Genomic DNA, 15,464 nt, shown 5'->3' on the forward strand with positions numbered 1-15,464 from the left:
GCAGTCAGTGCTGTTAACCACTGGGCCATCTCTCCAGGCCCTATAGTGAGATTTAACTACTCCATAAGTGTCTGCTAGTTACCACGTTGAACAGCAAAGCTAGGTTTTCACTAAAGTGTGTTGATAATGACCAATTAGAACAGCCACCAGATGTCTATTTCCTTAATGTCAAGTCAGCTGATTTTGCTTTCAATATTGCCTTAGAGATGGGACTATCATCTAAACTTTAAAAAACCTAAAGAAACACATTCAGGTTAGAAAGTCAATTGAGACCCCTCAAGCAATAAGCTCCCTGAGCACGGTGCCTTAAGAACTCATGAAAGGAAGCGTCCTCAATGAAAGGTGTGGCTTGTGGTGGCTCTGGAGACATTTTGATGTCTGGGGTATCAATAACCCACCTTTATGTCCCTTGCTTGTTCCTGTCATCAATATCCCCTGACCTCCTGTGAGGTAAAAGCCCATGTAAAAAGGAGTAAGTGGGCAGGTGGAGTGGGAATTTTATAAGCACTTGAAAGTCACTGGCTGAATTAACTAAGCAAGATACAACATTATCGTTGCTAGGAGAGACCACAGCCTGAGCTTCTGACTAGACACCAGGTGAGCTGAGCCACGGCAAATGCAAACTGACATGGTCCCTATGACAAAACCCAGATGGCTTATCAAAGACAACTGCTCCCACCCTCTGCTGCCCCCTTGACTTCCTCCAAGATTCTGTGGCAGGATTTGAACCAAAGCCACAGACGGAAAATGTTATCAAAACATTGAATTTACAGAGCTTTTTGCCTGACACGTCTCCCATAAATAGCTACAGGGAGGGTTTATAAAGGCACTCTAATCCTCAAGAGGCTGTGCTGCTGCTCCTACCTAGACTCGGGAGCTGTGGGCTCCCTCACCTGGGCCTTCCTTTAAGGTTGTAGGGATATTTTGCATTATGCCCTCTTTCGCTTATAAAATGGGTGATTAATTTTAAAGTGCAAGTGAGTTTATAGAACTTACCCTATACAATGCTGAGTCCGTCAGGTTACAAACACTTCTGATCATAAGCATCAAGTACATTCTGATCAAATGAACTAAAGCCCCTGGTTTTCTGGCTCTGGAGATGCTTCTCAGAGTTTTTGGAATAACGTGTTCTTTACCCACAGTCAATTGGTCATTCGGCCACAGAATGTTCATAATGAGGTTATGATACCACTTGAGGCAGAATGAAGTCATTTCCCCCTCAATGGCAGGACCTGGGGATAACATCCTCTTTCTATTCTGTTTTAGGCATCACCTTGTCCCTATGGTCAGCCCGCCTCCCTCTGTGGTCTCAGTCTGGAGTGGTAGATGTAGACGTCAAAGCATTTGGTGTAACTCTGACGGAGGCCCTCTGCTGAGAACTCAGAAGTCATGACTTCAATTATGACTTCTAATTCAGAACCCTATAAAGAGGCTGTATTTGTACCGGAAGGAGAGGCATTCATTCCTCAAGTGGGCAATAAAATAAACTCTTAATGGTTTGCATTTCCTGTGTCGTGGTTTACTTTATCAAACTTGAAACCAGTACCAAGTAGATCTTTATGCCTCATCATGGCAAGCCAACACTCAAAACTGCTCAGTGCTTAGAGAAAGAGGAAGTGGACCTAGATGACGGAGATCAGGGAGCTTGAGTCTGGAAGGCCACAGATGGTGGGATCTAGGGGGACCTGGGCTGCTCATAGCAGCCTGGTTTTAGTTGGCGACAGCAAATGCTCGCTATTATGTTTCCAAGAGGTATGCAAAGGCAGTCTTGCCCAGCCCTCCTGAGTACAGCACACATGCTTGTAAGATCTTAAATACACTGGGGGTTGGGGTGGGGGGGGGGAATATCTAGCAGGGAAAGGAGGGAGCCTAGCAGAGAAAGAGCCTATAAATCTGTTGCTAGACAACAGGAAGGATTTTTTTTTAGATGTTCATGCTTTTTAAAATAGGATATCTTGTTCAAATTACATTCTGCTTTTTTAAAAAGGGAAGCCAGGAAAATGAAGTTGTTGGAACATTCAAATTTTCCCCTCTGCTGTCATTTCAATTTAATTATTGCTCAGACATCTGTAATGGAAAAACCAGGGGCTTAGAGCGGAGTTTCCAGCTGGGATCCTTCTAAATATGTCCCTGGGTGAAAGATGAACTTGAGCAAATGTTTCTAGTCCTCAGGGAGATGTGTTTCTTCACATGAAAAGGGGGAGTTAATAACCTAGCAGTATCTGTGAGAAGATACAACTAAATAATAAAGGTGACATCAGCTTGCAGGCAGCATGTTAGTTAAGCCTGTTTTCATTGCTATGCTAACTGACCTGAAAATAGACAATCTTGCTTAGCCCCTAGATTTTCACATATTTCACTGTGGGATTCAGGATTTCATAGATTACAAACTATTGAGATTTGGGGAGCAAAGAAATGTTACATATTGTCACCATGCGGTGCTTGGACCTCAGCAGCTTGTCTTTCAGGACAAGAGACAGAATGTGGCACAGGAGATGGTCATTCAAGTTCTGCTCAGCAGGCCACTGAGACTCTCCTAAAGAGCAGAGGATGTTGGAAATGCTACTAACAGCTTTCCCTGATGACAAACTCACCCAATTCCACGTGGAACGGAAAGGCCTGAGCACCTGCATTTGAGCAAGAGATCAGAAGGGAGGCTCCGTGAGTCTGACAGACAAGGCCTGTTACCAGGGGCTCCAAGGAATGGCGCAACTGAGAAACGACCTCGGGTGCTGGTGCTCTGATGCAGCCAATTTAGGGCTTTTTAAATTCCTTTTTAAAAACAAACAACCTTTTTTTTTTTTTTAGCCCCAAGAGGTGTCTATAGACATATGACTACTGAAACATTTTTTTCCTTTTCTGGTACTTAATTCCACAATTTCTAGAATTCCAGAGTTGAGTAGTTTTCAATGTATACAACATTACCAGTCAACTTGGATGATCTGGTCAGTAACAGAAAGCAGGGAGTTGCCGTCTAAGGACCCTGTACTCAGCTCGTGGCTCTGGCTCTCTAATGTGGATGCCTTAGAGTTCTGTTTTGTGGGGCAAAAGACCTTCTTAACTAAAGGGAATTTTTAAATGTCCTGCGTGTTTCCTTCCTGCTAATGAAACTAGACATTCTCAGCCTGACCTGTGCCAGGCTAGAGCCCATGCACAGTGAAACCCATGGCTCACATCCCACTAAGAGCCCTGCCGGGGTGCTGCGCGTGTGCTGGCCAATCGCACATCCAACAAGTTGCATTTCTGCATTGAGTTGTTCATATGGCCACGGCCAGGTTGTGGGGACTGAGGTATCAATCTTGAGATATGTCAATATCAGGACAGGGGGCTGGGGTGGTGTGCTTCCAGGATAACATCTTGTGTTGTTTAGAGTTTGCTTCCCCTCACCCCATGAGAAATCTCAGTTTAGTTGGTGGGGGCCAACGCCCAACATGTTGCTGTGTAGTAGAAAATGCATCCACTGTGGGGGACTCCTGTAACCAGCTCCCCACAGTGCTGTGTCAGCCTCAACACAAGAAGCGCTCCACACTCAGGACAACCTGCATGGATCAGGGTTCGGGGCTCAGCTGTCTCCTTACTGAGCTCCCACGGAACCTGGGTTGTTTGGACACTTTGTACTTCAGCTGTGAACTGCTCCTCCATTGCAGCACGTACTGCAGTGGGCTCAGTCAACACATCAGAATTTCTGGCCGTGGCTCCGAGGCCTGCACAGACTTTCAGTCGCACCATTTGCTTCTGCTAGACGTTGCCTCAGCCTGGAGGTGTGGGAGCTGTAAATCAGCACCAACCCAGCCGTATTAGCATCTGCCTCTAGCCAAGACCCATGATGCCTGACCTCCGTCTTCGGCCGCTGCTTGTTGAGCTTAGCTCTACATCAGAAAGCAAATGTGGGCTGGCTATGAATTATAGCACATGGAAGAAAAGTCCTGGGACCAAAGGGATCTGGTGGCAAAAATTAAGTGTGTGCCATCTGTTCAGGAGATGAGCCCAAGAAGCATAGGAGGGGAGAATGCAGAAGAGCTCCAGTTAGCAGGCCTGTGACTGCTGTTGGCAACTGGAGGCTGATTGACCACTCAAAGAGCTGTGGAGCTGGGAGCATGACACTGTATGGCAGACAAGGAAGCATTTAACCCCAGTCTCCCGCATGCCTGAATCCTATACAGTGAGTGCAAGCCGAGCTGCCAGAGTTCTATCCTGGGATCCACTTAAAGGTAGGGAGAGAGAACTGACTCCACTAAACTCCACACATGTACCATGGCACACATGACCTCCCTGCACACACACACCACACATGCACCATGGCACACATGACCTCCCTGCACACACACACCACACATGTACCATGCTGTGCATGCACGCACACTTGCACATAAACACGCTCATGCACACATACCACATGTACCACAGTACACAAGCCCATACACACCACACATGCTCCATAGCGCGCGCGCACACGCACGCACACACACACACACACACACACACACACACACACACACACACACACACACACCACGCATACACTAGAAATAAAATAATGATAATGTAAGTCAGCTACCTATTGGTCTAGTAGCCTGTGATTAAATGGTGCTTATTAAATGTGTTCCCTTTCTAAGTGTGCAAGAGAAGACCACACTTTGCTTATGATATTACCAAACATTAAAGCCAGGTGGATCTAACCAAACATGGTGTGACTGTGGTGAGTTAAGTATATACATTGGGTGAAGTTTATATCTGACCCTGCCAAATGAATAGAAAGATTTGGCATGTTGCTTCACAAAGTGAGAGGTTTATAGTTAATAATTCTATGTCATTGCAGAGTGAAAACAGGAAAAAGACATCATGATCCTGCTGAACAGCAAAGTCCAAGTTGGCTGTGACAAGTCAGGTTCAGTTTGGAGATGTGTGTGACTTGGCTCTGCGTAATATTCACCCACGTAGAGGTTTAATCCTGCTTTGTTTCAGTTGGCATCCTTAAAACCCACAGACAGAAAAATAAAAATGTGCCTGTTGGAGTTCTCTTGGACAATCAAACTGTCCATCAGCCCTGGGTCTGCTTTTTCTTAAAAACAAAGATTCCCCGCCCCACATGACAGGGTTTCTCTGTGTAGCCTTGGCTGGCCTGAACTCACTTTGTGGATCAGGCTGGCCTCAAACTTGCAGAGATCCACCTGCCTCTGCCTCCCCAGTGCTGGGATTAAAGAGGTGCACCCCCACGCCTGGATGATTTTTTTAAAGTAGGTGTGTGTGTGTGTGATTGTGTATGTATGTGTGAGAGAGTGAATGTGTGTGTTTGTGAGTGTGTGTGTGTGAGAGAGAGTGTGTGTATGGGAGTGTCTGAGAGTACATGTGTGAGAGAGTATTGTGTGTGAGTGTCTGAGAGTGTATTGTGTGAGAGTGTGTATGTGAAAGTGTGTGTGAATCTGACAGTGTATATGTGTGAAAGTGCACACATACGTACAAATGTCTGAGGGTCCAGAAGAGAATGTCACGTTGCCCTGAAGCTGACTGTAGGGGTAGCCATGCGCTAGTAGATGTGGGTGCTAGAACCAAGCTCTGGCCACCTGTAAGAGCCACGTGCCACTCTTAATGGCTGTACCACCTCTCCAGCCTCTGACTTTGCATTTCACCCTGGCTCTGAATACAGTCCACATTCCCTAGGGTCACACACTTTCTAGAACACCAGCTCCCTCTCACTGTGGAAGCACAGTCATTGTGCATTGGTTTATTTATTCTGCCTTCCATTTTCATTGCCTGCTGTGTCTGGGCAAACCTTCCAGGGGGCTAGAAAGAAAGAAGATGTGGGTGATTAGTTTAGCATGCCCCAAGATCACTGAAAATCTGCAAGATTCCAGGAGAAGAACACCGTAAAGTTTGGGAAATGGTTCCATTTCTAAATTCCCAGAGTTCCACAGCACACAGAGAAGTCTCTAGGCAGACTCATGGTATGTGACCTTACCTGCCTTTGGGCAGACAACACGGGACCATGGTGAAGACTTAAATATCAGAGGCATCAGAGTGACGGGTTAAGTTTGCTGAAGGTCCAATTTCCCGGAAAACTAAAGGTTGGCCCAAGTTAAGAAAAGACTTTCTTAGTCTTAGTTTTCTTCTTATAACCTTACGTGGGCTCTGTGTGCTGAGCACCTGGCTCTGCTCATCAGCTCAGGTCCCTTCTCTGCGTGGGTGACAGCAAAGTTTTGTTCCAGTTCACGGGAGGAATCTGGACGGGGTAGACAGGAAACCCCGCTGTGGTGAGGCAGTACAGAGACTCTCAGGGGACAGGTCTCCAAGTAACTGCAAGGAGCACACCCAGCAATGTGAAGAGATTGGGGTCACATGGTATTTTAGGGACACGCAGACTATAAATGGGGAAAGTAATAAAGAAAAGAGACCTGAACCGGCTACGAACTTCTGGGCTATGGGAGAAGTTAGACAAATCCCATAGCTCCCGTTGTTGGTGAAGGGGAAAGGAACATGCTGTTTTGCAAGTGTGTGGTGGGGGACCTGGCCTCATCTTGTGGATACACTCCTAGAGAAGGGGAGTTTAGATTGCCTCAGGGTACCCCAAGCAAAAAGGGGGTGAGGGTAAGGTCTCAGCTTCTGCTTGCACAGGGCTCTTGGCAACAGCGTTATAAAGATCCAAACTGAGGCCTCTGAAGGAGGAAGCCAATGACGAGCCAGGACAGGACAGAAGGGATATGAAGAACACAGCTGAAAGCTCAAACACAGCTTCCATTTGCACCCCCAGGAGTGGCTAGGCTCGGGCAGAAGACGCCTGGCAGCAAACAATGGTCAAGTGTATTCCAAAGTAGACCAAGGACTCAGCCCATGAATCCTAAATGTTCCAAACGCCACAAAATCGTTAAGTAGACCAACACATGTCAATACAGCCACACAGTGTGGCTTCTCTGTAACTCAGAAGGCAGGTGCTTGGCATGAGAAAGGCCCTGGTTCCACACCCCAGTCCAGTCACAGTAACAACTCAACGGCCATGCAAGAACTTGTGACATAGGAGGCCGCACGGACGAGTCCGGAAGAAGTGTGCTAAAGGAAGGAAGTCATTCGTAGTGAAGTATGGTCTGGATGGTGCCAATTGTATGACATTCTGAAATAGGTGGCCCCAGAATGGGTGACGGAAGGTAAAAATCTGTGGTTATCGAGGCCTGGGTGCTAGGAAACTGACTGAAAAAAAAATGATGTGAAGGAAATTCCTTGGGTCTGGGATTCTCAAATGTCAATGGTATGGTAAAATTGTACTGTAAAACAATACCATAGAAAATATTTATAACTCAACCATCAAGAATTAATCACTGGGGCTGGAGAGGTGATTCATTGGCCAAGAGCACTGGCTGCTCCACTAGAGGACCTTGGTCCTATTCCCAGCATCCACAAGGTGGCTCACAGCATCTGTAGCTCTAATTCAAGGGGACCCTATGCCCTCGTCTGCCTTCCTTGGGCACTGCACAAATGTGGTACATAGACATACATGCTGGTGAAATACCACATACAAAAACAAAATAAAATGATAGTCATTGCTGGGTTTTAATCTGCTTTCCATTTGCCATTTGTATGTGTCTTTAACTGCTGGGTTTTCTAGAAGAAGAATGAAATTATGATAGTTAGGGAAAAGATTTTCCAAATTTGGGTAGGAGGGCATGTGGTAAAGTCTACATGCACACCAGGTCTGATTGCTGCTGCCACCCCTGGCCCTCTGAGCAGCAGAGTCAGAGAACAAACGCACAGCCTCCTGCTCCGCCTGACAGGATGAGGACCTTGGGATCACAGACTGAGGATGAGCTTCGCATGACCTCATGGAAAGGTGTCCCCCTTCATGGACAGGCTGTCCCCCTTCCACACCACCTGCTGATTCATGGACAGTCCCACACCTTGATTCACACCTGGACTCACCAATTTGCTATGCCTCAGCTGAAGGGAAAGAAAACAAGAACTGAAGCCACAAATGACCCAGGCGTGGGTTAAAAGACAGAGGCCCACACTGGCTATGTGAGGCTGGGAAAAGCCTGCGAAGCACCAGCACCTCCTTCTCCTATTGCGTGATGAATCTTCAATTACATAAGACTAAGTGCGTTCACGGCCACCTGAAGCTCTGAGATGTTGCCTCACTTCAGAGAGCTCCATCCCTCCATACTCTCTCCAGGGGTGACGTGGGGGAATTTCGGCTCCCCAATCCTTTGCTCACATCACTTTAGGTACTGCACCCACCATCCAGCTTGTAAACACAGCTTCACTCCCAGGCTTCCGCCCACCTCCTCTCCTCCTCCTGCCCCTCTCACTCTTCCTCTTTCTTTTCACTGGGAAATAGTTTGGAATCAGAGTTGTCATTCTGCAAAGGGCTCATTTAAACGTTATCCCAGGCTCATTCAACCAGATCTCGTATATTTATTTTGGCTGCTGTGCACAGTCCCACCGTAGAAATGGTGCATTTTACTCTGTGGCATTTTTTTTTTCACCACCATAATGCACCTCACCACATCTGACCAACTGTTTCCATATGATCCTAACACCCGGGCACAGCTAGGACAGTCGCCACCAAACAGAAATGCCAAGCTACTTGACAACCAAACTACATGCGGACTAAACCTTGGTAGAGCTGGATTCTAGAAGATACGGTGGTCCAGCAGGAGAGAAAGGGCTGTCACCTCCACTGTCACCACTCCACCCCCAAACAGCTTTGTCAAACTGACTTGGAAACCTCTTGATAAACAAAACAAAACAAACAAAATTACCCTGTTTTTCCCATAAAAGTTAAAACCCACCTAAAAAGTGGTTCGATATTAATACTCCCTCCACCTTGAACCTGGCTGCATCTCAGGCCCTGGAAGACTTGCAGCTCATGACACCAGGAGCAGCTGCAAGGAGCCAGCAGAGGTGCTCAGAGAATTTGCACTGGAGATAAGATGGGTTTTTCTAAGTCATACTGATGATGGCAGGCAGTTGAGGCTGGCCTAGTGTCTGTCGCACTTGAGCTTTCCATCCCCTGAATACAATCCCAGCCCTGTTCTGAGCCCCACCAGCCATTTCACAGTCATGAGGTCATTCCAGCTGCAACTGTAGCCGGGGAAGGAGCTGGCCTAGCTGTCATCCCTTCCCCCAGCAGGCGGAAATGTCCTCAGAGGCTGAAGCTCAGATGCTGCCAAGGGAAAGTGTGAATGTGCCTCGGGTGGGGGGAGGGGAGGGCGAATAGGGAGAGGGAGATTGAGAGGGACAGAGACAGAGATAAAGATCCAGTGTTGATGGAGGATGAAAGAGGAGAAACATACTTCCATCCAAGGCCAGTCAGCAAGCTTCTAGGATGCAGCATTTTACTCTGGGGCCCTCCAGCAGGGCCAGGAGAGACAAACCATTTTGACATGGAACGTTGGACACGGATGCCCTTCCAACATGTCAACCACGTGTCAAGTCCAGCTCCACTCAATAAACCCAGGAGAGCTTGTGGGCAGGTTAACAACTGGGGGCTACAGGTGTGGGACTGAAAACAAGGCCCAAGTCGGGAGGCCCAACCTCCTGCTTGGCCTGTGGCAGTGGAAAAAGTAACATATGCGCCAACCCCCCAGACAGCCACCATGGACCCTCATTTTACAACAGTTTTCACCAGGGCACCTGGCAGAATTCCTCCACTTGTGCCAGAGCAAGCAGAGTGGACTGTGAGCCTCCTGGGCTTCCCCAGCACCGAAGTGTCCAGGGCATCCTTCAGACTGAGCTAGGATAGCATCATGCTTGCTTTGAGGGTTTTAAACCTGGTCCCTTATCCCCACCCCTTGCAGAGTCTGCCTGACATTTATAAGTTTAAGGGGCAAGTTAAAGAGGCCCCAGGTTTCCTTTTTCCTTGGTAAGACATAAAGGTGAGAAAGTGTAGGTCAGTCACTGCAAGCATTTGGGTACAGAAAAAGAGGCACCAACTTGTCACCAGGATTGGGTGGCTGGGGTTGCTGTTCCAACTGGGCTGGAGGAAATGGAGACTCCATTTGTGCTGGTGGAAGCTCTTAGAGACGCCTAGGGCCCATCCGCACTTCTGTTCTTCACTTAGCAACCCTGCCCCACCTGTCCCATCCTCTAATATCCAACCACAGCTGCCATCACATGCTTGTGAACCTCTGAGAAACAGAGTGGACCGCCCAATGCATCTGGGTCTTTCTCCTGGGATCTTTATGAAAGTAAAGGTTCTGTTAGAGGGGAGTTTGGGAGTGAGAAGTGGGACCTTAGGCTGTGCTTTGAAAGCGAAATGTCTCCCAGGGGCAGAAAGAGGTGCAGCCTTGCCAGAGAAAGTTAACGGGTCTTGCGGGTTATTTTGTTTGTTCATTTAATAAGTTAGTTTTCTTTTATGTATGAGTGAGTGACTGCATGTCTTTATGAGTGCTATGTGTATCCAGTGCCCAGAGTGGACAAAAGAGGGCAACACATCTCTTACAATTTGAGTTACAGGAAGTTGTGGACTACCCTGTGGGTTCAAGAAAGCAAAGCTAGATCCTCTGCAAGAGAAGCCAGCACTCTTACCTGCCTACCATCTTTGCACGGAGCCCTTGGGGTCTGAGAGCCCACTCACTTCCTGTTCACTGTCTGGCCTCCTGTTCTGGTAGCAGTGGAAGAAGTGGCTTCCCCAACTGCAACAAACCACAAACATTTTCTTCTTGAAAGTGCTTCCTGTTGGGTGTGTTGTCACAGGAACAAGAACAGTAACTAACACAGCATCCTTCACCCAAATGCATTATGCTCCAGCTTAACACTCAATGCAAAGGTGTTATAGGACATTGGGCCATAGAGAAGTAATAAGGTGGTGAGGGTAGGACCCTTAAGGACAGTTAGTGCCCTTACGAAAGGAGCCCCAGAGAGCTACCATCCTCTTTTCCCCCAGAACTCCTCTCCTTCCTCACAAAGATGGAATTTGATACCTCTGCCTCACAGGCCACTCCCTTTTGCCCTTGGCTTTGGAAAGAAAGGCCTAACAAGAAAGACTGTGGGAGGCAGAGGCAGGTGGATCGTCGTGAGTTTGAGGCCAGGCTGCTCTGCAAAGCGAGTCTAAGATAGCCAACGCTAACACAGAGAAACCCTGTCTCAAAAAAAAAAAAAATTTAAGATGGCAGCACCGATCACATACTGCATCTTATTAGCAGAAAATACAGGAATGCACCGTGACCTAAAGACCAAACTGAGAACTACAAAACACCAGTACTGCTGATTCTCAGGTGAGAGGGTTCCAAACTTTGTGGGGCACGGGTGGGTCTGATCCCTGTCCACCCAGCTAACCCACAGAAAATTCCCTGGGGAACAACCCACATTAGCCGCCATCTTGGGAAGGACTGTGGGAAATCCCTGCAGCTTCGGGCCCTCACTGCCGGCTACTGCTTACGGATCCCGAACAGAAAAACTGTGGGATATACTTGCAGCTCCAGGCTCTCACTACCCCTCTCCCCTTCGCCCTCTGCTGCTTGCCAGATCCGGCATAGGGAGCGACCAGGCAGAGCTTAGCGCCCGCCCCCACCCCCACCCCGACTCCCACACAAAATCCACATTAGCTGCCTCCTGAGAAAAGAGTATGCGGGCCCCCAAGTACCTTTGAGCCCTGAGCTATCTCAGACCCCCAGCTGCTTGCTGGCTTAGACTGGCTTGGTCATGGAGCTGATAAATATACCCCTGCCATCCCAAGAGGGTCTGTGGAACTTCTGAGCAGCTTGGAGACTCGATCTCTTATAACACCCCCAACTGTCTACTAGCTACGAACATACCTTGTGGCTGGTGGAGCTGAATCCAGGCTCCAGCCACAGTCCGCATTATCTGCCATCCTACGAGCAATTTCAGGCCTTGGTCTGTATACCCACAACCGCCTGAAGCATACCACTCAGATACAGCTAAGACACAAGGCAAGCCCGTTGAGCAGAGACCAGCTTGGGCCACTTTACTCATTAACTGCAATCCTGCTAGCAGCTTCTCACCCTGATCTCACCCCGCCCACTTACAGCCTATTGGTTAGATCCACCTAGGTCACAGACCAGAGACTTGTGCAGGCCACACCCCACTTCGCTGCTGTTTCCTGAGAAGCTTGAAGCTCTAAACCCTTTCGATAGGCCTTACCAGAGCCCTGCCATCTTGAAACAGACTGTAGGGTACCTGGGCAACTTTAGGCGTAGAAATCTATCAGCTCATTTCTCTGTAGCCCGAGCCAACAGGAATACAGTCAGGGCACCCAGCTGAGCTGAGCTGGGTGCAGGCTCTAGCACCCACTGTCCAACATCCTAAGGAGGCCTCTGGTGATCCCTAGCAAACAACCTTTGGGTTGGAGTTCTCCTTACTTGTTCCCAATCTGCCTAGGCCAACCTGGGACACAGATGACCTCATTGGAGGAACCCCTAGGCCTGCTAGCACCAGAGACAACCAGATGACTAGAGAACAGCACAAGAAGACTAGCAACAAAACTAAGAGCCTTATAACAACACAGGAAACCAGTGATCTTAATACAGCAGGCCCTGGAGTTATGAACATCCATGAAATGTAAAAAGAAGACTTTAAATCTGAGGTGATGAAAATGATAGAAATTTTGAAAGAGGAAAATAAGTCACTCAAAGAAGCACAGGAAAACACATCCAAACAGATGAAGGAATTGAATAAATCCTATAAAGAATTACAGGAAAATTCAATCAAATAGGAGAAAGAAATGAATAAGACAAATCGAGACCTAAAGAGGGAATTAGAAGCAACAAAGAAAGCACAAGCTGAGGCAGTCTTAGAGTTGGAAAACATAGGGAAGAGAACAGGAACAATGGACAGGAGGCACGCCAACTGAATACAAGAAATGGAAGAGAGAATCTCAAGTGTGGAAGATACGATCGAAGTTATTGATATACATCAGTCAAAGAAAATGTTAAAACTAAAAAGTTCCTGACACAAAACACCCAAGTAATCTGGGACACTATAAAAAAAGGCCAAACCTAAGAATAATAGGAATAGAAGGGGAAGACTCCAAACTCCAAGGCCCAGAAAACATTCTCAACAAAATCATAGAAGAAAACTTCCCCAATCTAAAGAAAGAAATACACATTAACATACAAGAAGCTCCAAATAGGCTCCATACAGAAGTCCAAATTGGTTCGACCAGAAAAGAAAGTCCTCCCACCACATAATAATCAAAACATTAAATGCACAGAACAAAGAAAGAATATTAAAAGCTGCAAGAGAAAAAGGTCCAGTCTCATATAAAGGCAAACCCCTCAGAATTACACCTGACTTCTCAACAGAGACTATGAAAGCTAGAAGGGCCTGGATGGAAGTCATGCAAACATTAAGAGACCACAGATGCCAAGCCAGCAAAACTTTCAATCACCGTAGATGGTGAAAACAAGATATTCCATGACAAAACCAAGTTTAATCAGTACCTAACCACAAATCCAGCCCTACAGAAGGTACTAGAAGGAAGACTCCAACCCAAGAAGGCTGACTATACCCAGGAAAACACAGGAAATAAATAACTCCACATCCATAAATCCAAAACACGGAAACACACACACTCTACCACCGCCAACATCAAAACAAAAGGAACTAACAAACACTGGTAATTAATATCTCTTAAGACCAATGGCCTCGACTCCTCAGTAAAAAGACACAGACTGACAGAATGGATGCAAAACCAGGGTCCATCATTCTGCTGCATTCAAGAAACACACTCAGCATAAGGATAAGCATTACCTCAGAGTAAAGGGTTGGAAAACTGTATTCCAAGCAAACGGACCTAAGAAGCAAGCTGGAGTAGCCATTCTAGTATCTGACAAAATAGACTTTCAACCAAAACTAATAAAAAGAGATGGGGAAGGCCACTACATCCTCATCAAAAGAAAAATACACCAAGATGATGTCTCAATTCTGAATGTCTATGCCCCAAATTCAGGAGCACCCACATTTGTTTAAAAAAAAAAAGATTACTAAAACTTAAGGCACACATTGAACCCCATACATTAATAGTGGGAAACTTCAATACCCCACTCTTACCAATAGACAGATCATCAAGACAGAAACTAAATGGAGAAATAAGGAAACTAATAGACATCATGAAACAAATGGACCTAACTGATATCTACAGAACATTTCACCCAAACACAAAAGATTATACCTTCTTTTCAGCATATTGCAGAACCTTCTCCAAAATTGACCACATACTTGGCCACAAAGCAAGCCTCAACAGAAACAAGAAAATTTAAATAATTCCTTGCATCTTATCAGACCACCACGGATTAAAGACGGAACTCAACAACAAAAGAAACAACTGAAAGCCTGCAAACTCATGGAAACTGAACAACTCCCTACTCAATGACATCTGGGTAATGGATGAAATAAAAAGAGAAATTAAAAACTTCCTAGAATTCAATGAAACAGAAGGCACAACATACCCAAACCCATGGGACACAATGAAAGTAGTGATAAGAGGAAAGCTCATAGCACTAAGTGCCTTTATAAAGAAACTGGAGAGATCCCATACTAGCAACTTAACAGCATACCCAAAAGTTCTACAACAAAAAGAAGCAGACACACCCAAGAGGAGTAGATGTCTGGAAATAATCAAAGTCAGGACTGAAATCAATAAATTGGAAACTAAGAAAAACAATTCAAAGAATCAATGAAGCCAAGAGCTGGTTCTTTGAGAAAATCGACAAGATTGACAAACCTTTAGCCAAACTAACTAAAAGGCAGAGGGGGAGTATTCAAATCAACAAAACAGAAATGAAAAGGGAGACATAATGACAGACACTGAGGAAATCCAAAGAATCATCAGGTCTTACTTCAAAAGCCTATATGCCATAAAATTTGAAAACCTAAGTGAAATGGAGAATTTTCTTGATAGATACTAACTACCAAAATTGAATCAAGATCAGGTAAATGAATTGAATAGTCCTATCACACCTGAGGAAATAGAGGCAGTCATCAAAAGTCTCACAACAGAAAAAAGGTCAGAACCAGATGGATTAAGCACAGAATTCTACCAGACCTTCAAAGAAGAGCTAACACCAATTCTCTTCAAACTATTCTGTAAAATAGAAACAGAAGGAACATTACCAAACTCATTCTATGAGGCCACAGTCACCTTGATACCTAAACCACAGAAAGACTCAACAAAGAAAGAGAATTTCAGACCAATTTATCTTATGAACATTGATGCAAAAATACTTAATAAAATACTCCCAAACCAGACAGGCGTAGTGGCGCACACCTTTAATCCCAGCACTCAGGAGGCAGAGGCAGGTGGATTGCTGTGAGTTCGAGGCCAGCCTGGTCTACAAAAGCGAGTCCAGAAGGGCCAAGGCTACACAGAAACCCTGTCTCGAAAAACCTAAAAAAAAAAAAAATACTCCCAAACCAAATTCTATCATTCACCATGACCAAGTAGGCTTCATCCCAGGCATGCAGGAGTGGTTCAATATACAGAAATCCATCAATATAATTCATCACATAAACAAACT

At 46.1% G+C, this 15,464-nt stretch overlaps 1 protein-coding gene across 8 annotated transcripts in view; it reads right to left on the reverse strand.

Annotated features, from left to right (window-relative positions):
• The window catches only part of LOC311604562 (uncharacterized protein), a 186,497-nt gene that overhangs the window by 97,621 nt on the left and 73,412 nt on the right, over nucleotides 1-15,464 (reverse strand). For all 8 annotated transcript variants that reach the window (XR_014781554.1, XR_014781555.1, XR_014781556.1 and 5 more), the window contains one exon: nucleotides 10,516-10,622. Coding sequence is in view for 2 of the 8 variants with exons in the window: in XM_084794538.1 (XP_084650664.1) it covers nucleotides 10,561-10,622 (62 nt within the window). In the remaining 6 variants the exon portion in view is untranslated. The remainder of the gene's footprint in view (nucleotides 1-10,515; nucleotides 10,623-15,464) is intronic.

The sequence above is a fragment of the Acomys minous genome, assembly GCF_964271855.1.
Source record: "Acomys minous genome assembly, chromosome: 9".
NCBI classification, from domain to species: Eukaryota; Metazoa; Chordata; class Mammalia; order Rodentia; family Muridae; genus Acomys; species Acomys minous.